This window comes from Aotus nancymaae, unplaced genomic scaffold (genome assembly GCF_030222135.1).
Source record: "Aotus nancymaae isolate 86718 unplaced genomic scaffold, 86718_ANA_hifiasm-v0.15.2.pri h1tg000030l, whole genome shotgun sequence".
Lineage (NCBI taxonomy): Eukaryota > Metazoa > Chordata > Mammalia > Primates > Aotidae > Aotus > Aotus nancymaae.
The window spans coordinates 21962165-21987527 of record NW_026988443.1 but is presented as its reverse complement, the minus strand read 5'-3'; the positions used below and the strand labels follow the sequence as shown (position 1 = coordinate 21987527).

At 43.7% G+C, this 25363-nt stretch overlaps 1 protein-coding gene across 1 annotated transcript in view; it reads left to right on the top strand.

The window, feature by feature from the left end:
- Positions 1-201: 201 nt before the first annotated feature.
- The window catches only part of KCTD19 (potassium channel tetramerization domain containing 19), a 36470-nt gene continuing 11308 nt past the window's right edge, over positions 202-25363 (top strand). The window contains exons 1-5 of the mRNA XM_021667085.2: positions 202-327; positions 5403-5699; positions 21985-22135; positions 23234-23425; positions 24646-24777. Coding sequence (XP_021522760.2) covers positions 202-327; positions 5403-5699; positions 21985-22135; positions 23234-23425; positions 24646-24777 — 898 coding nt within the window. The remainder of the gene's footprint in view (positions 328-5402; positions 5700-21984; positions 22136-23233; positions 23426-24645; positions 24778-25363) is intronic.

Below are 25363 nucleotides of genomic sequence, written 5' to 3'. Positions count from 1 at the left end.
CTGGAGCCGCGACCATGGTAAGGACTGGCGTGGGCACCAAAAGCACCAAAGCGGCGAATGGGGGCCGCCGTTGTGGCCCATGATTAGGGCTACGGTGTTCGAGACCTTGCTCTGGGGCATGGGGGAGAGAGAGGGGTCCCCAGCTGGGAAGGATTTGGGGGGCTGGCTCTGAGGAGTTAGAAAAACGCGCTGTCTTGAGGGATGAAGCGTTCTGGCTCTGAGGATGTGGGGGACTCCCTGTCTGAGAACTGGGGGGGGTGCCCCTTTGACCGGGTGAAGGTCTTCATATCTCAGCTCTTGGAGATGCTGACACTGGGGCAAGGCGAGGTTGTGTGTTGGGGGGGATCCAGATCTGAAGGATTGGAGTGTGAGGACAGATCTCTAAGGCATGATGGGGAGCTCCAGATCTGAAAGGTTGGGAATCTTGGTTCTGAGGAGTTGGGGTCCTGTCTTTAGAGCATGAGGTGGTTCTAGCTCTAGAAATTGACTTGGACGGGCTGGGCTCAGTGGCTCACACCTGTAATCCCAGGACTTTGGGAAGCTGATCACCCAATTCGAGACCAGCCTGGCCAACATGGGAAACTCTGTCTCTACTAAAAATACAGAAGTTAGCTGAGCGTGGTGGCACGGCCTGTAGTCCCAGCTACTTGGGAGGCTGAGGCAGGAGAATTGCTTGAACCCGGGAGGTAGAGGTTGCGGTGAGCCAAGATCACATCGCTGCACTCCAGCCTGGGCGACCTGAGGGACAGAGCCAAAAAAAAAAAAGAAAAAGGAGAAAATAAAAGAAATTGACTTCGACAGAGCTTCTTTGGGAGAGAGGGATCAGCGTGGTGTGGAAAAGAGAGAAGCTCTTTGGAATAGGGTGTGGATGACTGCTTTAGGACTACCCTGTTTCCTGAAGTCAGTTTGGCAAGAAGCCTTTTGTCTTTTAAGCACCACAGGTCCCCCAAACTTGCCTGTGACTGAGGACTGTCCCCAGGCTGGAATAGCTATGCACTAACCAACCCCTGAGCAGTCTTTGGGAAAGAACAGTCACATCCCTAATCCTTACCCTCACTCCAGCAGTCACCTCTTAAGAGCCCACCTGTGGATGGGACGTGTGTAAGAAGGGAGTGTGAACTCTTGAGCCAGGACTCTCTTGTCACACCCTATCCTTAACAAGAAAAGAGGAACTGAGACCAGAACTGGGGCTCACCTTCGAGAAGTAAGTTTTCTTTGGCATCCAACATCTACACACTCTGAGCACCCCCACTGAGCTCTCAGCCACCTTTAAGAACGGAAAGCAGAATCAAGAGTTCTTCCTTGTATATTTATGCTTTCTAGTCTAGGTGGGACCCTTAGTCACTTTGTTTGTCACGTTCAGCCTTAGCCTGAACATGAACTTTTAGAAGGGCTTTTAGAAGGGCTGGGACTTAGAATCCTAGATTAGCTCATTAGATTGGCTTTTCTGGCTCTGCTTCTGTCAGTTATGTAATCACTTCACAATTTGTCTTCTTTCTCTTAATACTTCCTTTAAGTCTTCTAGTCTCAAATGTGGCATATGTAATTGCTCTTCTTTATGTCTGAATATTTAGACTAGGCTTGCTATGGGAGAGATGGACCCCATCCCATTCTTTCTTGCATGCATTTATTTTCCTTCCTTAGCTGTCAGAATAGGAAATGCAGGTTCTTTTTGGAACGGGGAGCTTTTCCTCTCTTAAGTAATCACCTTTTACTTTAACACTCTTTTCCCCCATGAAAGTCTTCATGCAATTTTATAAACATTCAGAAAGACTGAAAGAATTGTACAGTGAGCACCACATATCCACCACCTACATTCTACAATCAACATTTTGCTTATAATGTGTTTTACCACATGTCCATCTAGCAATCCTTCTATCTGTTCATCAATCTTTTATTTTTTTATTTATTTCAAAATAAGTTACAGATATCAGTACATTGAGTCTAATCACTTCAGCATACATAATTTTTATTACAATTTGATATTGTTTTATGGTTCTTAGGTAAAATTTTATATACTATTTACTATCCTTTAAAAAATGCTTTTACAAGGTAGTGCCCTTTATATTTTAAAATTTGAGATGGATAGTTTGTATGTTTGATGGCTCTCTACTTTTCCTTTATATTAGTAAACTAGGTCATCTTGAAGCAAAGTAGACAATTCACTTATAAATAGATGATCTTAAATTTTATTTTTCTAACAACCTCTTGTCCAGCAGATGAACAGATGACCTTAAACTTTTAACAATGAGCTGAGGAAGGTTAATGATCTTTGCTGCCTTTGTGTTTATGAAAAGTTATCTATAGCATTCATCCCCCAATAATGTAATGTCTCTGCAAGTAAGATCCCAAGAGAGTTCTGCATGCTCCATGGAATGGACAGTACCTCATCTATTTTTGTTACAGATTTATTGAGATATAATTCACATACCATACAATTCACACATTTTAATGTGTACAATTCAGTAGGTTTTAATATGTTCAGAATTGTGTAACTATTACCACAATCAATTTTAGAACATTTTCACCAACTCCAAAAGAAATCCCATACCCATTAGTAGTCGCATCCCGTCTCCCCATAGCCTCTCCAGCCCTAGGCAACCACTAATCTATTTTCTATCTCTAGAAATTTGCTTTGTCCACACATTGCATATGGATGGAATCATATGTGATTTTTTTGTGTTTGGCTTCTTTTCTTTGGCATAATGTTTCAAGGTTCATCCATGTTGTTATCATGCGTCAGTACTTCATTTCTTTTTATTGTTTATTTTTATTTTTCCTTTGAGATGGAGTTTTGCTCTTGTTGCCTGGCTGGAGTGAAATGGTGCACTCTCCACTCACTGCAACCTCCACCTCCCAGGTTCAAGCAATTCTCCTGCCTCAGCCTCCCGACTAGCTGGGACTACAGGCGCCTGCCACCGTGCCCAGCTAATTTTTGTATTTTTAGTAGAGCCAGGGTTTCACTATGTTGGCCAGGCTGGTCTCGAACTCCTGACCTCATGATCTATCCACCTTGGCCTCCCAAAGTGCTGGGATTACAGGTGTGAGCCACCACGCCCAGCCTATTTTTTATTTTTTTTAGAGACATGCCTCACTCTGTTACCCAGGCTGAAGTGCGATGGTACGATCATAGCTCGCTGCAGCCTCAAACTCCTGGGCTCAAGCGAATCTCCTGCCTCAGCCTCCCAAAGTGCTGGGATTACAAACTCGAGCTACCATGTTTGTCCCATTCCTTCTTATTGACAAACAATATCCCAGAGTATGGATATACTACATTTTGTTTACTCATCTGTCAGTTGATGAACTTTAGGTTTATTTCCACCTTCGGCTATTAAGTTTTATGAACATTAGTCTAGAAATTTTGGTGGGGACACATGTCTTTATTTCTCTTAAGTATACACCTAGGAGTGGAGGCTCATAGTAGAATAACTTCATGCTTAACGTTTTCAGGACCCATCAAACTGTTTTTCAAAGCACCTGCACCATTTTACATCTCCACCAGTAGTGCGTGGGTGTTCCAGTTTCTTTGTCAACACTTGTTACTATCTATTGTTTTCATTCTAGCCATACTAATGGGTGTGAAGTAGTATTTCATTGTGGGTTTTGATTTGCATTTCTCTGATGACTAAGGATGTTGAGCAACCTTTTTTGTGCTATTGATCATTTCTATATATTCTTTGAAGAAATGTCTACTTAGATGCTTTGCCAATTTTAAAATTTGGTTATTTGTCTTTTTCTTACTGAGTTTAAGAGTTCGTTAAATATTCTAGAAATAAGTTCTTTATCAGAAAAATGATCTGCAAATATTTTGTTCCATTCTGTGGGTTATCTTTTCACCTTCTTCATGACGCCCTCTGAAGCACTAAGGTTTTTAAATTTTGATGACGTTCCATTTATCTAGTTTTTTGGTCACTTTTGCTTTTAGTGTCACATCTAAGAAAGTTTTGCCTACTCCAAGGTCATGAAGATTTTCTAGTTTCTTCTAATGATTTTATAGTTTTAGGTCTGTGATTCACTTGAAGCTAATTTTTGTGTATGGGGTGAGGTAGGGGTCCAACTTTATTATTATTGTTATTATTATCTTTTATGCATATGGATGGGCAGTTATCCCAGCACCATTTTTTATAAGGACTATTCTTTATCCATTGAATCATCTTGGATCCCTTATCAAAATTCAATTGATCATAAATATAAGGGTTTTATTCTGTACTCTCAATTCTATTCCACTTATCTTTATATTTATCCTTATGCCAGTAGCATACTGTCTTGATTGTTCTAGCTTTGCAATAAGTTTTAAAAAATGGGTGATGTGAGGGCAATCTGGCTGTGACATCTGTCACTCCATTGATTGCCAGGGTTGATTTGGCTGATCTGGCTGGCTAGGCGGGTGTCCCCTTCTTCCCATACTGCTCCACGTGCATCCCTCCTGAAGCTGCGGGCTCAGTCAAAGAGGACAACCATCCTGATAAAGCAGGACCAGTCTTCAGTCAAGGGTATATGAGTAGATGCTCTTCCTAGCTAGAATCTCCAAACAAGCTCTCAAGGTCCATTGTAGGAGAATGTAGAGTAGTCAAACTTCCAAGATTTCAGACACATCCAAATGAGGTGCTGCATGTGGCAGTCTGCCTTTAAAAAAAGTGGGAAATGTGACTTCTTAAACATTGTTCTCCTTTTTTCAAGACTGTTTTAGCTATTCTGAGTCCCTTGTATTTTCATATGAATTTTAGCATCAGCTTTTCAATTTTTGCAAAAAAGTCAGGATTTTCATGGAGATTGTGTCGAATTTGTAAATCAATTGGGAGACTATTGCCATCTTAATGATATTAAATCTTCCAGTCCATGAGGATGGATGTTTTTTTCATTTATTTAGGTCTTTTAAATTTGCAACAATGTTTCAAAGTTTTTAGTGTACATTATTTCATTCTTTTGTTAAATTTATTCCTAAATATATTATTTTTGATGCTATTGTAAGTGGAATTGAATTGTTTTCTTAATTTCACTTTCAGATTGTTCACTGCTAAAATATTAAAATACAACATTTTTTAATATTCCAACCTTGTTGGGCTCATTTCTTTGGTGTTTTTGCTTTTCTTTTGAGACAGGGTCTTGCTCTGTCAGGCCAGAGGACAGTGGCACAATCATAGCTCACTGCAACCTCAAACTCCTGGTCTCAAGCCATCTTCCCACCTCAGGCTCCCAAAGTGCTTGGATTATAGGCGTGAACCACCATTCCTGGCCTGGACTCATTTCTAATAGTTTTCTGGTGAATTCCTTAGGATTTTTTATGTATAAGATCATGTCATCAGCAAACAGAGAGAGAGAGAGTTTATTTCTACCTTTTCAATCTGGATGCTTTTTTATTTCTTTTTCTTGCATAGATCTCTTTTTCATTCCCCCTTTAGGAGGAGTGTGGCATGTCTCATGAATCAGCAGAGGACTTATTTCATTTTAACGTAGGGGGCTGGCATTTCTCAGTTCCCAGAAGCAAACTCTCTCAGTTTCCAGACTCCCTGCTGTGGAAAGAGGCTTCAGCCTTGACCTCTTCAGAAAGCCAGAGGCTGTTTATCGACAGAGATGGTTCCACATTTAGGCACGTGCATTATTACCTCTACACCTCCAAACTCTCCTTCTCCAGTTGTGCAGAACTGAACTTGCTGTATGAGCAAGCATTGGGTTTGCAGCTGATGCCTTTGCTGCAGGTAAGATGCTCTTGTTTTCCGGGAGTGGTGGATCAGTAACATGACTTTACATCACTAAATGTTGTTTCCTTTTATATATTGGTTGCTGAGATGACCCTCTTAACAGGCAAATGTAATAAGTGTTAAAGCAATAAATAATTTCCTCATTAGTATAGGGGTAAGAAGGAAAAAAAGTAATAAACAATGCACTGAAATTACCTGTTTTTGTCTTTTTGAGACAGGGTGTCTGTTGCAATCACAGCTCACTGAAACCTCCACCTCCCAAGCCCAATGATCCTCCCACCTCTCACCTCAGTCCCTCTGAGGAGCTGGGAACACAGGTGCATGCCACCAGACCTGGCCAATCCTCTCTATTTTTTGTAGAGAAGGGGTCTCCCTATGTTGTCCAGATTGGTACTGAACTCCTGGGCTCAAGTGATTCTCTCTAACTGGCCTCCCTAAGTGCTCCCTTGGCCTCCCTAAGAGCTGAGATTACAGGCATGAGCCACCACACCCAGCCTACGTGTTCTTAATAAAGAATTTCATCCCAACTGTGCTTTAGTTATACTAACAGCCACCATGGACCCAGGATGGGATTTATTATCCACTGAGAGGATGCCCTTGGCTCTTGAAAATCCTATATTAAGCTGCTTCTTGTTTTTGTTTTTGTTTTTTGAATCTTAAAAGGAGAACACTTTAGACATTTTAGGATTGCTATGTACATCATGTCTGAGATTTAAAATCTAAAAGATTTATCAAGAATATTACCTCTCATTGTGGCTATTAGGTATGTAACATGCATTTACAGCAAAGCAAAAAGTTCTCATCTTGGGCCACATGTTGAGAGAGAGAAAAAAATTCTGGGGGCTGGACACGGTGGCTCACGCCTGTAATCCCAGCACTTTGGGAGGCCGAGGCGGGTGGATCACAAGGTCAGGAGATTGAGACCATCCTGGCTAACACTGTGAAACCCCGCCTCTACTAAAAATACAAAAAATTAGCTGAGCATGGTGGCACGCGCCTGTGGTCCTAGCTACACGGGAGGCTGAGGTAGGAGAGTAGCCTGGACCCGGGAAGCGGAGGTCGCGGTGAGCAGAGATTGCCCCACTGCACTCCAGCCTGGGCGACAGAGTAAGACTTCGTTTAAAAAAAAAAAAGTTCTGCAGAATCTTTCCTTTGCCATCACTTCTTTGTTTTCCAAGAAACTTTTTTATTATTATTATAAGAACTCTAAATACCTTTACTTATAAACCATTAAAGTACTACCAAAAAACATTACCTTTCTTTCCTAATTTTTCTCCAAGCCACGGAAATGATTTCTGTGGCTGATCTTAAGTAGTTTATTCTGTAGTTTTTGAACAATTCTTTTTAACCTGGAAAAACTAAATATTACGACTGGGAAGGACCATTGACCATCTTCCATATTAATCCCACTGTCTGGACAAGGTGTTTATTCCATCTGTATCAGCACTAACCCAACAAGCTGCAGTGCAGCTCAGCGTACCACCAACTGTACCTCAACACTTTTTAGAAGAAAATTGAGATAAACCGTTTTATCTGGGTCATGAGAACATTTCATAGTGCATGTTTTTATGGATGCTTCTTACTAAATAATTCAGTGTTTTCTCTTAAAAGTCATTCTATGTTTAGAAATCAAAAATTCTTTTTTTCCTTTTTTTTTTTGAGATGGAGTTTTACTCTTGTTTCTCAGGCTGGAGTGCAATGGTGTGATCTCCACTCACTGCAACCTCTGCCTCCCAGGTTCAAGCGATTCTCCCGCTTTAGCCTCCTGAGTAGCTGGGATTACAGGCACCTGCCATCACACCTGGCTAATTTTTGTATTTTTAGTAGAGACAGGGTTTCACCGTGTTGGCCAGGCTGGCCTCAAACTCCTGACCTTAGGTGATCCACCTGCCTCAGCCTCCCAAAGTGCTGAGATTATAGGCGTGAGTCACCGTGCCTGGCCTAAAAACTCTTAATATTTTCTCAGGAAAATTGTATTTTTTTCTTTTTCTTTTTCAAGGCTACCCTCTTGAATTCAACTTTTTTTTCTACTGCCCCAGGAATGGAGTATTAGAATTGTTTACAATTGGCTTCAAAACCACTTAAATGGCCTGGCATGACAGGATTGCTGATGACTCTATGCCAAGGCATCATTTTGTGGTATAAGGGAGGGAATAACTTGCATGTTGTAGAAAATCAGAGATCAAGGCAATTTTTTTAAGAACCATTTTTTTTTCTTTTGAGAAGGAGTCTAGCCCTGTCCCAGGCTAGAGTACAGTGGCACGATCTCAGCTCACTGCAACCTCTGCCTCCTAGGTTCAAGCGATTCTCCTGCCTCAGCCTTCCAAGTAGCTGAGATTACAGGCTTGCACCACCACATCCAGCTAATTTTGTATTTTTAGTAGAGACAGTGTTTCACCATGTTGGCCAGGCTGGTCTTGAACTTCTGACCTCGTGATCTGCCCACCTCGGCCTCCCAAAGTGTGGGATTACAGGCGTGAGCCACTGCACTCAGCTTCTAAATGAGAGGCTGCACCTCAGAATCCAATGAGTTGGTCCAGTTCCAAAGTTCTGCATTGTGTAAGCAGAAGTATTTGAACAATCATGTGAATCTGCCTCCCTAAAAAAGACTGTAAAACAAATGCTACACTCTGAAAATGGTGTTTTCAAAGAAATAAATATTTGAGTTGGCCCAACTGAAATGGTGTTTATTTCTTGAAGTAGAGTGTAAATACAGCTGGGAACCGACAGCCGCCTCAAGCTGATCAACAGCTTCACACATTTCCACCACTTTTCCACTGCTAAGGCCTATCAGATACTCCGATTTTTGACTAAATGACCAAACACTTTGCTTGGAGAAATTGGAGTTTGCCAATTCTTAGTCTTTAGACCCTACTTAGGCAGCCCAACTTAATTCATTCACCCAGTACTTACAAAGATCATTCTGGGTTCCAGACATTATTCCTGTGTGCTTTGGAAAGGGAAAACATAGGATGATCCAATAAAAGTATAATATGAGCCATGTATGTAAGCCACATATGTAATTTTTTTTTCTTTTTTTTGCCTGAACATAGCTGTAAACTGTTCAGAGACACATATGTAATTTAAAATTTTCTAAAGCTGCATCTAAAACAGTAAAAAGAAACAAGTGTCATCAATTTAATAATATATTATTATATTCAAAATGTTAACTATATATTCAAAGTATTCAATATATTCATAATATTCACAATGTTATTTCAACACATAATCAATATTTAGAAATTGAGAAAAGTTACATTCTTTGTGATGTGTTTGAAATTGAAATCGTTATGTGTTTTATACATATGGCACGTTTCAAATTCAGACTGTCACATTTCTTTTTTTTTTTTTTTTGAGACAGAGTCTCACTCTGTCACCCAGGCTAGAGTGCAGTGGAGTTATCTTGGCTGACTGCAACCTCTGTTTCCTGGTTCAAGTGATTCTCATGCCTCAGCCTCCCACATAGCTGGGATCACAGGAATGCACCACCACGCCCAGCTAATTTTTGTATTTTTAGTGGAGATGGGGTTTTGCCATGTTGGCCAGACTGGTCTCAAACTCCTAACCTCAAGTAATCTGCCCACCTCTGCCTCCCAAAGTGCTGGGATTACATATGTGAGCCACTGTGCCTGGCCTCAGACTGTCATATTTCAAGTAGTCAATAATCACATGTGGCTAGTGGCTATCATATTAGGCAGCATATATCTAAACTGTTCTAAACTGTTAGTACTCCTCACTAAAGAGTCCTTCAGATTTAGCCCCTAACAATAAAAGTGGGACTTTGCCTCCTGCTAACTAAGGTTCCCATGCACTCAACAAATGCAGATCCTACTCAGAATTATCTGTGACATGGTAGGCTTTGATGGAAAGCCATGTAGAATGACCAACCAGCAGCACAAGATGGGAAGCTTCTGGAGGATAGGCACCCAGGCTTACGCTGCTGCACTTCTCTCCACCCCTCCCCATTCCCCAAACCCCTCAATTCCACCTGCCCACCTAACCCCCACCCCTAGCCTGTAGTTGCGGCCTCCAAGGATACACTTGATGCTTATTAGTGTCTTATTATGTATTGAGCACCAAACTTACACCAAGCTCTGGAGATACAGGAGTGAACCCTATAGCTATACAATGTCAGGTAGACACAAATGCTATGAAGACAATTAAACCAGTGCTTCCTGTGTAATAATGAAGGAGGAGGGCATTTCTGTATTCCAGGACTTCTTGGAATTTCAGATTGTATTTATATGATTTTTTTTTGTAGTTTTTGTTATTCAATCCATCTTTTAAACAAATGTATATTGCTACATTTTCCCCAGTATATCATTATTTTACTGTCCTTATAGCACTGAAATTTAGTTGAAAGAATAAAACATTTATATCAAATCTGCTTGTATTTTAATGTTCAGATGGGTAGTATGTGGCAAGAAGGGTAGGGGGATAGCAAGTGACTGAAGCCAGGGAAGTGACTCTTGTATTGAGTGATCAGAGGCGGGGCATAGTGTCTCACACCTGCAATCCCAACACTTTGGGAGGCCAAGGCAGGAGGATCTCTTGAGCCTAGGACAAGACCAGCCTTGGCAACATGGCAAAACCCCATCTCTACAAAAATTTTTTTTAAAAATTAGCCAGACGTGGTGGTGGGTGCCTATGGTCCCACCTACTCAGGAAACTGACGTGGGAGGATTGATTGAGCCCAGGAGTTCGAGGCCACAGTGAGCCATATTTTCATCACTGCACTTCAGCTGGGGTGACACAGCTAGACCTTGTCAAAAAAAAAATCAGTGATCAGGCAGCAGGCCTCACTGACAAGGCAACATTTGAGCAGAAATCTGAATGAAAAAGGGGCAAGGCATGCAGATATCTGGGGAAAGAACTTCCAGGCATTAAGAATAGTTAGGCCCGACACGGTGGCTCATGCCTGTAATCCCAGCACTTTCGGAGTCCAAGGTGGGTGGATCACTTGAGGGCAGGGTTGGAGACCAACCTGGCCAACATAGAGAAACCCCATCTCTGCTAAAAAAAACACAAAAACTAGCTGGATATGGTGGCTCACACCTGTAATCCCAGCTACTCTGGAGGCCATGGCACAAGAATCGCTTGAACCAGGGATGTGGAGGTTGCAGGGAGCTGAGATTGCACCATTGCACTCCAGCTTAGGCAACAGAGTGAGACTGTTTCAAAAAAAAAAAAAATAGTTAAACGCTAATGGTTAAAGTGGCTCTTTGGCCCACTTGGAGGCCATTACAAAGTACAGTGAGAGGTAGGGAGATGTCAAAGGTAGATGATAAGGTCAGAAGAAGCCAGATCTTGCAGAATCTTGAAAGCCATGGTGAAGACACAGGATTTATTCTAAATGTTATAGGTAGCTCTTGGAGGCTGAGTCAGGAGGATTGCTTGAAGCCAGAAGTTTGAGACCAGCCTGGGCTACAAAAAATTAAAAAAGAAATTTAGCTAGGCATGATGGCTCATGCCTATAGTCCCAACTACTTGGGAGGCTGAGGCAGGAGGATCACTTGAGCCAGGGAGGTTGAGGCTGCAATGAACCATGTTTGCACCACTCCAGCCTGGGTGACAAAGCAAGACTTTCTCTCTCTCTCTCTCTCTCTCTCTCTCTCTCTCTCTCTCTCTCTCTCTATATATATATATATATATATATATATATATGTGTATGTAGATAGATAGATATTCTAATATATATATTATGCTAAGTGAAAAAAGCCATCATATCAGCTAAGTGAAAGAAACAGTCCTATTGTATGATTCTATGTATGTAAGACAGACACAGCTGGGTGCAGTGGCTCACGCCTGTAATCTCAGCACTTCGGGAAGCCGAGGTGGGTGGATCACTTGAGCTTAGGAGTTCAAGACCATTCTGGGCAACATGACAAAACCCCATCTCTACAATAAATAAATAAAATAAAATAAAATAGCACCACATATTGTATGATTCTACTTATCTAAAATGTGCAGAATAGGCAAATTTATAGAGACAGAAGGTAGATAAGTGTCTTCCCAGGGCTGGGACTCAGGGTAGGAAGGATGGGTGAGTGAGAATGGAGAATGAGCAGTGACTGTTAATGAGTACAGAGTTTCTTTTAGGGGTATTGAAATAGATTGTGGTATGGTTGCTTGATTCTGTTAATAGACTAAAAGCCACTGAACTGCATGCTTTAAATGGGTAAGTTTTATAGTATGTGAAAGAAAGAAAGAAAGAGAAAGAAAGAAAGAAAGAGAAAGAAAAAAAAGAAAAAGAAAGGAAGGAAGAAAGAGAAAGAAAGAAATATTGAGAGGGAGGGAGGGAGGAAGTAGCTGGGCACAGTGGCTCACACCTGTAATCTCAACACTGAGGTGGGAGGATCACCTGAGGCCAGGAGTTTGAGACCAGCCTGGGCAACATAACAAGACATCATCTCTACAAAAAATTTAAAAATTAGCCAGGCATGGTAGCATGTGCCTGTAGTCTCAGCTACTCAGAAGGCTCAAGCAGGAGGATCATACAAGCCCAGGAGTTCAAGGCTGTAGTGAGCCGAGATTTCACCACTGCATCCTAGCCTCAGTGATGGAGCAAGACCTTCTCTAAAAAAAAAAAAAAAAAAAGAATGAAAGATCATTGGCTGCTGGCTTAACCTTAGATCAAGAATCTGCAAATTACAGCCCATGGATGACATTCAGCCACTATCTTTTTTCTAAAGCTCGTGAGCTAAGAATGGTTTTTACATTTTTAGATGGTTGAAGAAACATCAAAATTATTTTGTGCTATGTAAAAATCATATGAAATTCAAATTTCAGGCCAAGCACCGTGGCTCACACCTGTAATCCTAACACTTTGGGAGGCCAAGGCAGGCGGATAACCTGAGGTCAGGAGTTCAAGGCCAACCTAGCCAACATGGTGAAACCCTGCCTCTACTAAAATACAAAAATTAGCTGGGCATAATGGCGGGTGCCTGTAATTCCAGCTACTCAGGAAGCTGAGATGGAAGAATCACTTGAACCTAGGAGATCGTGATTGCAGTGAGCCGAGATCGCACTACTGCACTCCAACCTGAGTGGCTGAGTGAGACTCCATCTCAAAAAAAAAAAAAAAATCAAATTTCAGTGCCATTAATAAAGTTTTATTGGAACACAGCTATGCTCATTTGTTTATGTGTTGTCTATGGCTGCTCTCAAGCTACAACACAGAGCTGAGTAGTTGGGTTGACAGAGACCATGTGGCTAGCAAAGCCTAAAATATTTACTGTCAGGCCTTTTACAGAAAAAAACTTGCTGACCCCTGACCTGGACTATAGCAGAGCAAGGGAGGAAGCAGACAGACCAGTTAAAAGGCTCCTGCAGGATCCAGATGAAAGATAATGGTGGTTTGGTCTATGGTGGTAATAGTGGTGTTAGAGGTGTTCAAACTCTGAATATGTCTTGCTGGTAGAACTGATAGTGTTTGCTGAAGAATAGAATGTAGGGTGAAAGAGAATGGACAACTCTTTTGTTACTCTCCTGAGCAACCAGATGAACGGTGGATTTTGAGGGATGTGTACACAGGTTTAGGGGGAAAAATCAGGAGTTAGGATCTGAACATGCTGAGTTTGAGAGACAATTAAATGGCAATGAAACCATTCAAGTGAAGGTGGTTGGGAGGCACTGGATGTACAGGTCTGGAATTCATGGAAACAGGCCTAGAGATAAAAATCTGGGAGTCATCAAAGCTGATACATAAATCTATAAACCTGGATTTTTTGAAATACTGTATATTGTTTATGGAGAAATATAAAGTAGTCATTATAGGTCCATACATTAATATCACAGGGCCTCCTAGAACTTCCTGCGTAATTTGGGAAGGCCACTTTACCTAAATGTAAACTGATCTGAGCCCTTCGCATCCATCAGCCTGAGAGGGAGTCATAGCTGCAGGGTGTGGCATTTCCCTTCAGGGTCATTCACCAGAGTTTAAGGTTCATGGCAAATTATCGATTCTCTTTTACTTTCCCCCTTAAGTACACACTGAGGACAGTACGTTGACAGGACATGCTACTTGTGTTTTCTTTTTCACACCTTTCAGGGACTTCTCAGTTTGGAACTTTAAGTTGTTCCACTTGTGAGCATTCTGCTGCCAGCAAGCAACCCAAACACACCTTCATTCCTTGTGCTCAAGGGAGCCAGGGAGTTTTTATGTTGATCACACAAATGGCACTTTTAAGAAAATAGACCAGTGGCAGTCTCACATTTCCCATTACTCATCATGTGAGATTATGACTGTGATCTTGGAAAGGAAGGGGATGACATAAACAGCAGATATTCATCCCAACTGTGTAGCTTGTCTATGGTGTGGGTAAGTGGATGACTCAAATGCAAACCCCTTGACATGGCATCAGGGCTCCTCACGGGCTGGCCCATCTGCTTGTGCTGGCTCATATCCCAACAAAGACACACACCTACATGCAGGCAAGGCCACATAAAGACAAACATACACGCACACACACACACACACAGAGGCACACACACGCTTTGAAGTTCAGCCATGTCCCAAGCACCCCACATGCTTTCTCTCTATACCTTTTCACTTGCTATTTCCTCTTCCAGATTTCTCCCCTTTTAAGATTTGGCCTAGGCCAGGTGTGGTGGCTCATACCTGTAAACCCATGACTTTGGGAGGCTGAGGCAGGTGGATCACTTGACATCAGGAGTTTGAGTTTTGCCAACATGGTGAAACTCCACCTACTAAAAATACAAAAATTAGCCAGGTATGGTAGCACGTGCCTCTCTAGTCCACTACTCGGGAGGCTGAGGCAGACGAATCGCTTGAACCTGGGAGGCAGAGGTTGCAGTGAACCGAGATTGCATACTGCACTCCAGCTTGGAGAACAGACCGACACTCCATCTCTGACAAAAAAAAAAAAAGGATTTGGCCTAAATGTGGCCCACTGGAAGACTATCCTGACATTTCCTGAGTTTTTGTCTCTCTGTTCTCATAACAGACTTAATTCCCCTGTTCTAGCAGTGCTAATTCTGGTGTGATCATGTATTCATATGTCTTTCTTCCTCACTGGACTGTACTCTTTTCATGTTTTCGTGAAACAAACACCTAGCACCTCTCACAGTACCCGGCATTTGCATGTGTTTAACATACCTGCTGAGAAAACATTCAATGCTATGACTAAGATGACTTCTGCAGAGTGAGGGGACTGAGGCCAGCAGTGAAGGGGCAGGTTTGAAATGCCGAGAGCTGGGTCTTGTTTGGCTTTGGGGGCTGACACCTGCTGTTCTGCACATCCTTTTGTTCTACCAGCCTTGTTTTCCTTGAGCCTTAAAGCAGTGCTGACCCTCCTTGTCTTTACAAGGCAGTCAGGGATTTGCAAGTTCCCCTAAGCTTCTTTACCATTACATTCTTTCCAACAGCCTACATCAGAGCATAAGGCCATCTCTGAGAACTGCTGCTGCTTTGGAAAACCTTCGATAAGTCCCAAAGCTCTGCCAGCAGGGTGCATTTGTCAGCCATCTTTTGGCAACCACACACATACATACACATACACCCCCACACCATTAGTTTAATGTTGCTTCTGATTGACACATCTTTTTCACCACTATCTAGGCCAAAAGCAACATCAGTTATCCTTGTGCTAGAAATTAGACATCTGAATTCATTTAAGGTCTGTATTTCCCTTAAGAAATCCTCTCTCCAATAACTTTTTCCAGGTCGTAACATGTGAAGTGTAAAATTCCTAGAAGTCATATTCAGGCAGATGAAAGCAGACCTGGAGTCAGCCCATAGAAGACCAGCCACACACTCTGTGGCAACTTCAGTCAGCAAAACCAGAGAGCAGCTGGAAGCCCAGGCTCTCTAGAGTGTTCTTCATTTAGCCATTCATTGAACAAAAAAGGTATTGAGACCCCACAGGCCTTGTTCTTGGTGCTGCAAATACAGCAGAGAACAAAACAGGCAAGGTCCTTGAGGTCTTGGGGAGGTTATATCTATTAGGGGAAACTGGTAGACCAAAAATAAATAAGTGAGGAGCTGGGGAGTGCTTTCTGTGGTTTCTTACAGCACCTGAATGGCTTTCCATTTGGAAAGAGGACTTGTATTTCTAGAAGCCAGAGCAAGGATTGGTTGAGAGAGTTCGGGAAACAGCCTTGTTGAGGCTCCTGAGTATAGGTGAAGGCCAATGCCTGAACCCGGCATGCAGCATGGCCTGTCTGGCAAGGATGGCAATCTTTGTGGACTTGTTTATTTTAGTTTTTCTCTTTTTTAAGATTTCTCAGGCATACCTTTCTTGGGGAAAATGGTGTTGCTAACACTTTACATGCTCGGAAATAGCAGGAAATGGAGATTTCATTTCTGCAAAATAGATCATTCTCTCTTCAACTAGCACATCTCCTCTCAAACTAGCCAGACTGTCACTACTGACCCATTCCATAGGACACATCCGGTATCAAACACCTCCAAATAGGGGTGTTGTCCTGGGCAGGGATTTCTCTCTCCCTCTCCCACCACAGGCCTCCTCTAATGTGGCCAATTTAGAGTTGTTCAAGGGCTCTACTATTTTCTCCACTGAGACAGAATCTTGGGGTTTGAATCTGCCCGTGAAATAAGTGGCAGGTTCAAGTTTCTGTGATACAGTCCACTGAGCATGGGCTTGGAGTGCTGGGCTCCCCTAGCTGACTCTCTGTAGTTTCACTCTTTTCTTGCTACTTCACCTACTGATGGACAGAAAGAGTCCATCACCAATCAGATCCAAGCTGAGCCCTTTTCTTCTTGCCATCCTCCCTCCCTCACCTCCTTCATCCCTGTCTCTCTCTCACTTAGGTCTTCCCTCTGGCCTCCAGATCCCAAGGTGGAATTCCTGTCTTCATTGTCCTATGAACTCCATGGGCTCTGCCCATTGTAATCTTGTGCTGGCTTTTCCTGTGGTTTTGGATACTCAACATCTTTCCATCTTTCTCAGTTTTATGAGTGCAGTCTACTTCTCTATTCACTCCTTTGGAGACCTCCCATGTTTCCTTTGCTTTTCTTTCCAGAGAATCATCCCTCCTTTTTCTTTTTCTATATATATATATATATATATATATATATATATATATATATATATATTTTTGGAGATAGAGTTTTGCTCTGTCTTGGGCTGGAGTGCAGTAGCACAATCTCAGAGGCTCACTGCAACCTCTGCCTCCTGGATTCAAGTGATTGCCTCAGCTTCCAGGTAGCTGGGACTACAGGCATGCACCACCAAGCCTGGCTAATTTTTTGTATATTAAGTAGAGATGGGGTTTTGCCATGTTGTACACACTGGTCTCAAACTCCTGACCTCAGGTGATCCTCCCACCTCAGCCTCCCAAAGTGCTGGGATTACAGGCGTGAGCCACTGCACCGAGCTAGCCCTCCATTTTCATGCATTCTTTCATATGTATGCTAGGTTCTGGAATACAAAATGGGTATGCATCAAACCAGCCCCTCACCAGGAGGCTTGGTATAGGGGGAAGAACTGGCCTGAAACTGAGCCAGAGGCCTGCAGAGAGAAGTGAAAGTGTTGAATATCTGTGAGAACAAAGTGAAAGGATGACCCATTCTGACTCGGAGAGGCTCCGGGCTCTTCAGGAAGAGAATAGGGAGGAGTATTCTGGGCAGATGGAATAGTTTACACAAAGATGAGGAGGTGTCAAAGAACATGATGTGTTTTTGGAGTTTTGTGAAGTTTAGTGTCACTGATGATGGAATGTAAACAGAAAGAATGATGGGAGATGACGCTGGAAAGGTAATTTAGGCTGGGCGCAGTGGCTCATGCCTGTATTCCCAACACTTTGGGAGCTGAGGTGGAAGGATCATTTGAGCTAAGAAGTTTGAGACCAGCCTGGGCCACATAACAAAAAAATCAAAAAGTCAGGTGTTGCAGCATACACCTCTGGTCCAGCTACTCGGGAGGTTGAGGCAGGAGGATTGTTTAAGCCCAAGAGGTTGAGGCTGCAATGAGCCATGATGATTGCACCACTGCACTCCAGCCTGGGCAACACAGCAAGGCCTGAAAGAAAGAAAGAAAAGAGAGAGAGAGAGAGAGAAAGAGAGAAAGAGAAAGGTAATTTAGGATATGACCTCCAAGAAGAAGGAAATTAACATATTATTTTATTTAATCCTTACAACACTTTCCAGATTTTACTGCCTCCACTTTGCCTGTGAGGAACCTGAGGCTTCGAGAAGTTACATGACAAGTAGAAGGAAGCAGAGGCTGGGAAGAGTCGGGGGAGGGAAAGGGATGAAGAGATTTTGGATAATGGGTATAACAATACAGTCAGATAAAAGGAATAAGTTCTTATACTTGGTAGTATGCTAAGAAGACTATAGTTAACAATAATAGCCGGGCGCAGTGGCTCACGCCTGTAATCCCAGCACTTTGGGAGGCCGAGGCGGGCGGATCAGGAGGTCAAGAGATCGAGACCATCCTGACCAACATGGTGAAACCCTGTCTCTACTAAAAATATAAAAAAATAGCCAGGCATGGTGGCACGTGCCTGTGGTCCCAGCTACTCGGGAGGCTGAGGCCGAAGAATCGCTTGAACCCAGGAGGTGGAGGTTGCAGTGAGCTGAGATTGTGCCACTGCACTCCAACCTGGCAACAGAGCAAGACTCCGTCTCAAAAAAGCAAAAAAACAAAACCAAAAAAACACAATAATATATTGTATATTTCAAACTAACTAGAAGAAAATAATTGGAATGTTTCCATAACAAAGAAAAGATAAATGTTTGAGGTGGTGGGCCTGGCCCAGTGGTTCATGCCTGTAATCCCACAAGCCAATGTGGGAGGATTGCTTGAGCCCAGGAGTTCAAGACCAGCTCAGGCAACATGGCAAAGCCTCTTTACAAAAAACTTAAAAATCAGTCAGCTGTGGGCTCATGCCTATAATCCCAGTACTTTGGGAGGCTGAGGCAGGCAGATCACTTGAGTCCAGGAGTTTGAGACCAGTCAGGGCAATGTGGCAAAACCCCATCTCTACAAAAAATACAAAAAAAGTAGCTGGGTGTGGTAGTGTATGCCTGTGGCCCCAGCTATTCAGGTGCTGAGGTAGGAGGATCACCTGAGCCTGGGAGGCAGAGGTTGCAATGAGCCAAGATGGTGCCACTACACTCCAGCCTGGGCAACAGAGTGAGACCTTGTTTCAAGAAAAAAAATAATAAAAATTAGCAGGGTGTGGTGATAGGCACCTGTGGTCCCAGCTACTTGTGAGGCTGAGGTAGGAGGATCAGTTGAGTCCAGTAGGTCGATGTTGCAGTGAGCCGTGATCACACCACACTGCACTCTAGCCTAGGTGACAGAGTGAGATTCTGTCTCAAAAAAAAAAAAAATTAAAAATGATATGGTGGATAGTTTCATTACCCTAAATTAATTATTATACATTGTATCCAAGTATCAAAATATCACATGCACCCCAAAAATATGTACAACTATTACATATAAATAAAAACACTCACTAAGGGCTTGGGATCCAGAGTCCTGGGTTTCATTCCCAGCATCTCCACTTACTTGGTACACTTAGTCCCCTATCTCTTCCTGGACCTAGTTTCCCATTTGCTAAAAGGGAGTGATGATACTAGAGCCTAATTTGTTGTTAGGGGAAGATTAGAAAGATTCACTTTAAAAGTCCATGGGTATACAAAGCATCATGATAACTTACCTTGAAGAGGAGAAAAAAAAAACATAAAAATAAAAGTCCATGGGTAATAAATGTTAGCTCTTTTTTTTTTTTTTTTTTTTTTTTGAGATGGAGTCTTGCTCTGTTGGAGTGCAGTGGCGGGATCTCAGCTCACTGCAACCTCCGCCTCCCAGGTTCAAGCAATTCTCCTGCCTCAGCCTTCAGAGTAGCTAGGAATACAGGCATGCACCACCACACCTGGCTAATTTTTGTAGTTTTAGTAGAGACGGGGTTTCATCATATTGGCCAGGTTGGTCTCAAACTTTTGACCTCATGATTTACCTGCCTTAGCCTCCCAAAGTGCTGGGATTACAGGCATGAGCCACCACGCCTGGCCAAATGTTAGCTCTTAAGCAACAGAGTCAGGATTTACCACAGATATGCCTGAGTTCAAAGTCCTTGTGCTTTTCATGTATATCCTACTGCCTCCATTGATTATGAAGGACCTTATGTGCAATGCAAAGGAGAGTCTGGATCAATCCCATAGAAACAGGAAGCACTAAAGTTCTTTAAGAAGGGGAGTGATTTGGACTCACCGCATATGTTTGCAAGATCACTGTGTGGAGAGGGGTCTAGGGGACCAGGACTAGGTGAAAGGAAAGGAGAGAAATGGAGAGGCAGGCCGGGCGCAGTGGCTTATGCCTATAATCCCAGCACTCTGGGAGGCCGAGGCTGGTGGATCATGTGAGGCCAAAAGTTCGGGACCAGCCTGGCCAACATAGTGAAACTTCATCTCTACTAGAAATCCAAAAATTAGCTGGGCGAGGTGGTGGGCACCTATAATCCCAGGTACTCAGGAGGCTGAGGCGGAATAATTGCTTGAACCCAGGAGGTGGAGGTTGCAGTGAGCTGAGATTGCACCACTGCACTCCAGCCTGGGCAACAGAGCAAGACTCTAATGCTTCCTTCTAATGTTATAGAAAGAAATCCCAGGGTTCCTGGAGGTCCAGAAACTTCATAACTGACACTGATTCTAATCTCAGTATTCATAAATTGTGGTCTTTCATATCTTTCTTCTCTCTCAAGCTGAGAGCTTCTTGAGTGCAGGCACAGTCTGACTGTGGCCCTGGTGATGCACAATGAGTATTTCCCAAATGAACAACAGTGTCTCCCAGCGTTCCATGCACACAGTTTCCCTCATTGCTCACTGTTGCAGGAAAGCATTTGCCATGATCCCGCCATTGCCCAGTGCTTCTGCAAGCCCTCCAGCCATCCAAAGTGGGGAAGATTCTCATACTCTGGTCCGCCATCTTTTGCATCGACCTTAAGTGATTATGCGGGCACAGTTTATAGCTTGGCCACCAGAGGGCTATTCTCAATGCTCAGGATTTTCGAGAACGACTTCACAACACTTCATCGACATAGCCAGCATTTGGAGGCAGATTCTTGTGTTAGTTTCAGACTGAATCTGGGCACCTGTCCATTATGAGGATCTGATCATATGGCGCCTTTAAAATACCACTTGCCCTGCTATATCGGGAAATTTATTGGGAAAATGCTATGTATTTTCTTCTAGAGTAAAGAAGGGACATGGTGGGGGTGGAAAGGCTGATGTTACAATAATCTGCCCCCTGCAGGACTTTTGAGGGAGAAAAGGTCCCTAGGTAAAGGTGGCACAAAGACCACCCTGGGCTTCAGGCTTGCCTAGCTGGGGTGCTCCAATCCAGCCTCAGCTCACCCCTGGTCACCTGATCCTTCAAGCTGAGAAGCTCTGGACTTGGAAGACTGCTTGGGAAAGCTGCAAAGCCTCTGACTTCAGCTGACTCATCAGTAAGACATTCACCAACCACATCTGTCTCAGAGTAATGTCATGGTAAATGAGCAAACATGTGTGAAAGTGTGTTAAAAAAATGTGGAGCCCTGTGGAAATATAAGACGTGTTTATCTCAATCTCACCACTTAGATCACTATCCAGGGTTAGGATGAACACAAACAATAGCAAATCACAATCATAACAGGTCAAAAGTGGTTTTGAGCACTTGAAGGAAAATGATAGCAGAAAATAACAAGTTTTTAATGATTAAATAGAAATTCCTCTTTAGATTGTGTAAGATAAATTACTATTATTCAACATAAAATTATAATAAAACCTGTTTCAAAAATCAGAAGAGAAATAGTCATTGGGACTTTGAATATCAGCATGTCATCCTATAGCCCTACATCTTTACATTTTTGTGTGATTGCCTAATTTATTTCAAAACACTTAAGTTGCTGGATGTGGTGGTTCACACCTGTAACCCCAACACTTTCAGAGGCCGAAACAGGCAGATCACCTGAGGACAGGAGTTCAAGACCAGCCTGGCCAACATGGTGAAACCCCGTCTCTACTAAAAATAAAAATAAAAATAAATTAGCTGGGCATGGTGGCAGACACCTGTAATCCCAGCTACTCGGGAGGCTGAGGCAGGAGAATTGCTCCGTCCCAGGAGGTGGAGGTTGCAGTGAGCCGAGATCATGCCACTGCACTCCAGCCTGGGCGACAAAGCAAGACCCTCTCAAAAACAAAACAAAACAAAGTAAGTCACAGTCACATACTGTTTCTCCTGATCTTCACACTATAATTGGTTGTTACTTGGTTTAGATTCTCAGGATAGTACTCTTCTTTATCTAACAGACTCTAGATAACCTGAAGGAAGGGAAACACCATCTACGCGTGCGGCCTGCAGACATACCTGTTGCAGAGAGAGCATCTCTGAACTACTGGCGAACATGGAAGTGTATTAGCAAACCCTCAGAATTTCCAATCAAAAGCCCAGCCTTCACAGGTATAATTGGGATAGGCTGGCCCTCCCTGAAGCCCACACCAACTTTCCCTTTCCTCACCCTAACAGAAGTGGGTTCCATCCAGAGAGCAGAGAGTGCCTGATTTCTGAGGCAGTCTCTGTCATCTCCTTTGATCTTCTGCCCTGCCACAGGCCCTCTCCATGACTGCTTGCCTGCTGGAACCAACATCCTCCATCACACTCACTCCTCTGCATTCTGGTTTCATGTGGGCAAGGCGAGGCTTCATTCCACTCCCTCCTATTTGTCTGGGAATTCCACCATTCTTTCAAGTTTCCTCCAACCACCACACACAATGTCCCCAAATGATCACTGTCTGATGAGTGCCTCACAGCACATGAGTACAAGGCATTTATGATTACTGATGGGTTTTAGTTTCCAGGAGTGTCAAAAGCATCTATTTTGTCTGTAAATCACTGTGTTTGGTTTGATCAATTAGAAAGAATCAAATGGGTAAATGAATTTAATGACTTTGGGTACATAAGTCAAAATGTCACATGTGCCACTGCCCTTCACCCTTTATAGAAAAAAAAAGATTTCCAGCCAGGCACAGTGGCTCATGCCTATAATCCCAGCACTTTGGGAGACTGAGGCAGATGGATCATCTGAGGTCAGGAGTTCAAGACCAGCCTGGCAACATGGTGAAACCCTGTCTCTACTAAAAATAGAAAAATTAGCTGGGCATGGTGCCATGTGCCTGTAGTCCCAGCTACTTGGGAGGCTGAGGCAGAAGAAACCACTTGAACCTGAGAGACAGAGGTTGCAGTGAGCCAAGATGGTGCCACTATACTCCAGCATAGGTGACAGAATGAGACTCCATCTCAAAAAATTAAAAAATAAGAAAGAAAGAAAAGAAAAGAAAAAAATAGACTTCCATGCCCCACTCCCTACCACACTACTTCTGAGCCTTAGGGCTACATCTGAAAAGAGAAAAAAGGAAGATGTGTCTGGCAAGTGGCAAGGACCATCTCCTGGGTGGTCTCTCTAGCATCCTCTGGGGCCACTGGGTCAGGGAAAACCCTGCTGGAATAAGATCCCTGGCTTCTGGGAAGTGGCAACACTGCCTGCATATTATCTTCCAGGCCTACATGATAAGGCGCCTCTGGGGCTCATGGACACACCCCTGTTAGATACAGAAGAGGAGGTGCACTACTGCTTCCTGCCACTAGACCTGGTGGCCAAGTATCCCAGCCTAGTGACTGAAGACAACCTGCTGTGGCTGGCTGAGACGGTGGCCCTCATTGAGTGCGAGTGCAGCGAGTTCCGCTTCATCGGTGATTGCTCTGTCCAGGGCTGGGGTGGGGGACGGGTTGATAAGGCCCATCCACCCTTCCCCATCCCATGTCCCACAGAGGCCTATCTTGGTGCTCAGAGCCTCAGGAGCTGCCCTAGGCAGAGGTGGTGGAAGCATGACAGAGCCTTCCAGGAGGCAAGCAGATTCCAACATTAGAATCTCTAGACTCAGGGCTATTTTATTCCCTATTTGTTTTGGGATGGCCTGGTTGTAAAAGGGCACAGGAAGATGTCAGGGGCCACAGGAGTTGGTGTGAAGGGCAGGGTGCTGAGCCGGTCACCAAAGTCAGCTTCTCTTACTCTGCCCTTATGTATCTAACTGGCCTCCAGGCCTCAGTTCCTCTTACCATAACATGAGGAATCCAGATTGTTTCAAAGGATGGTGTTACCTGCTGTCAATACCACCAAACTCAGAATAAAAGGGAAGGAGGGTAGATGGTGACAGGTTCTCCCAGAATCATGTAATTGTCCACTTGAGCTAGTGGCCTAAGGAGGGATGAGATTTTCAACTTTGGGCAGAGAGAGCCTCTCTCCCCTTTCTGCCCCAGGATGAGCTCTGTTTGGGATGTGAACTGAATGACTTCTTTGACTCCAAGATGCTACTGCTGTCTAGATAGATAAGGCAGTAACCACTCAAGTCACACTAGGGACCCAAATGTCTGGAACCCCAGTCATTCATATTCATAGATTCATAGTCACCTAGAAAGTTGTCTGTGATGTGCTTCTATATCTCCAAGTTGATTCACACAGGACATTAGCATTGGCTCCATCTCTGCCTTCCATACTGCAGTCCAGGCAGGGACAAACTGCAAGTGCCACCTGCCAGTCCAGGCTCAGCTGGGCCCCTCCTCTCTAAGCAGCAAGACAACTCCCTCTTTTGGAATGACCTGCTCTTGGGTCAAGACTCGCAGGGTAAGTCTCAGGGCCAGCATGCTCACCAAGAGGGCCTGGCTTGGGACCCCAGGCCAAGCCACAGGAGGTCATATCCATGGCTTCAAACACAGGAAAGCAAAGTTATGTGGGGTCTTTCATCTTGAAAACCACACACTCAAAGCTAATCTAATCAGGTATGTTGAGAAGTTGTTTCAGAACAAGGAGAGCCTAGGATAAGTTACAGCACCAGAAACCTGTCAAAACCAGGACCTTCAGTTAAACCAGAAATAGCCTCATTAACTCATTGTGTTCCCCTTTGTTTTTCAAGTGAATTTTCTTCGCTCACAGAAGATGTTACTACCAGATAATTTCTCTAACATTGATGTATTAGAAGCAGAAGTGGAAATTCTGGAAATCCCTGCACTCACGGAAGCCGTAAGGTTGTACCGGATGAACATGGGTATGTTGCCAGGAAACCTTGGCCTCCCCTTGACAGTTTTGGTTTGACCTGGAAAAGTCAAGCACAATCTCCCCTTCCACAACCACTTCAGGCTTTAGGGGTTAGTGATAGAAGTGGGTCTCTTCTGGCTGACTTTGAATCCAAAGAGGATTCACAGCCTGAAATCCTATGTGCTGCTCTGCAGGCTCAGCCTTCTCACTGAAGGTGGGGAGTTGGCAACCAGCCAGGAGTGTAGGGACCCCAGCCTATCCTGGAGCAGGAGGAGCCCAGCCTGTGTGGGAAGCTAGGCTGGAATGTCCTGGGCCTGAGAGCAGGCTTCCCAGGGGTAGGGGAGGTCTGCCCTGCTTGTGAGAGTGGTGGGGACTAGGAGCACCCACTAGCCACTCCCATCCTTCCTCTTCCAGGCACTGCAGGAGGTGTGGGAAATGCTCAGTGCTTCAGTCATCTCACCCTCCCCCAAATTCCCTCATCACCTCACCTCAAAACCCCTGGCTGCTGTGCTTGTTTCTGCTTATTCCTGACACTTGCTAACCCCTATCTAGCCCAGGCCTTCTTTCATGCTCCCAGCCCTACCTCATTCCAGCTT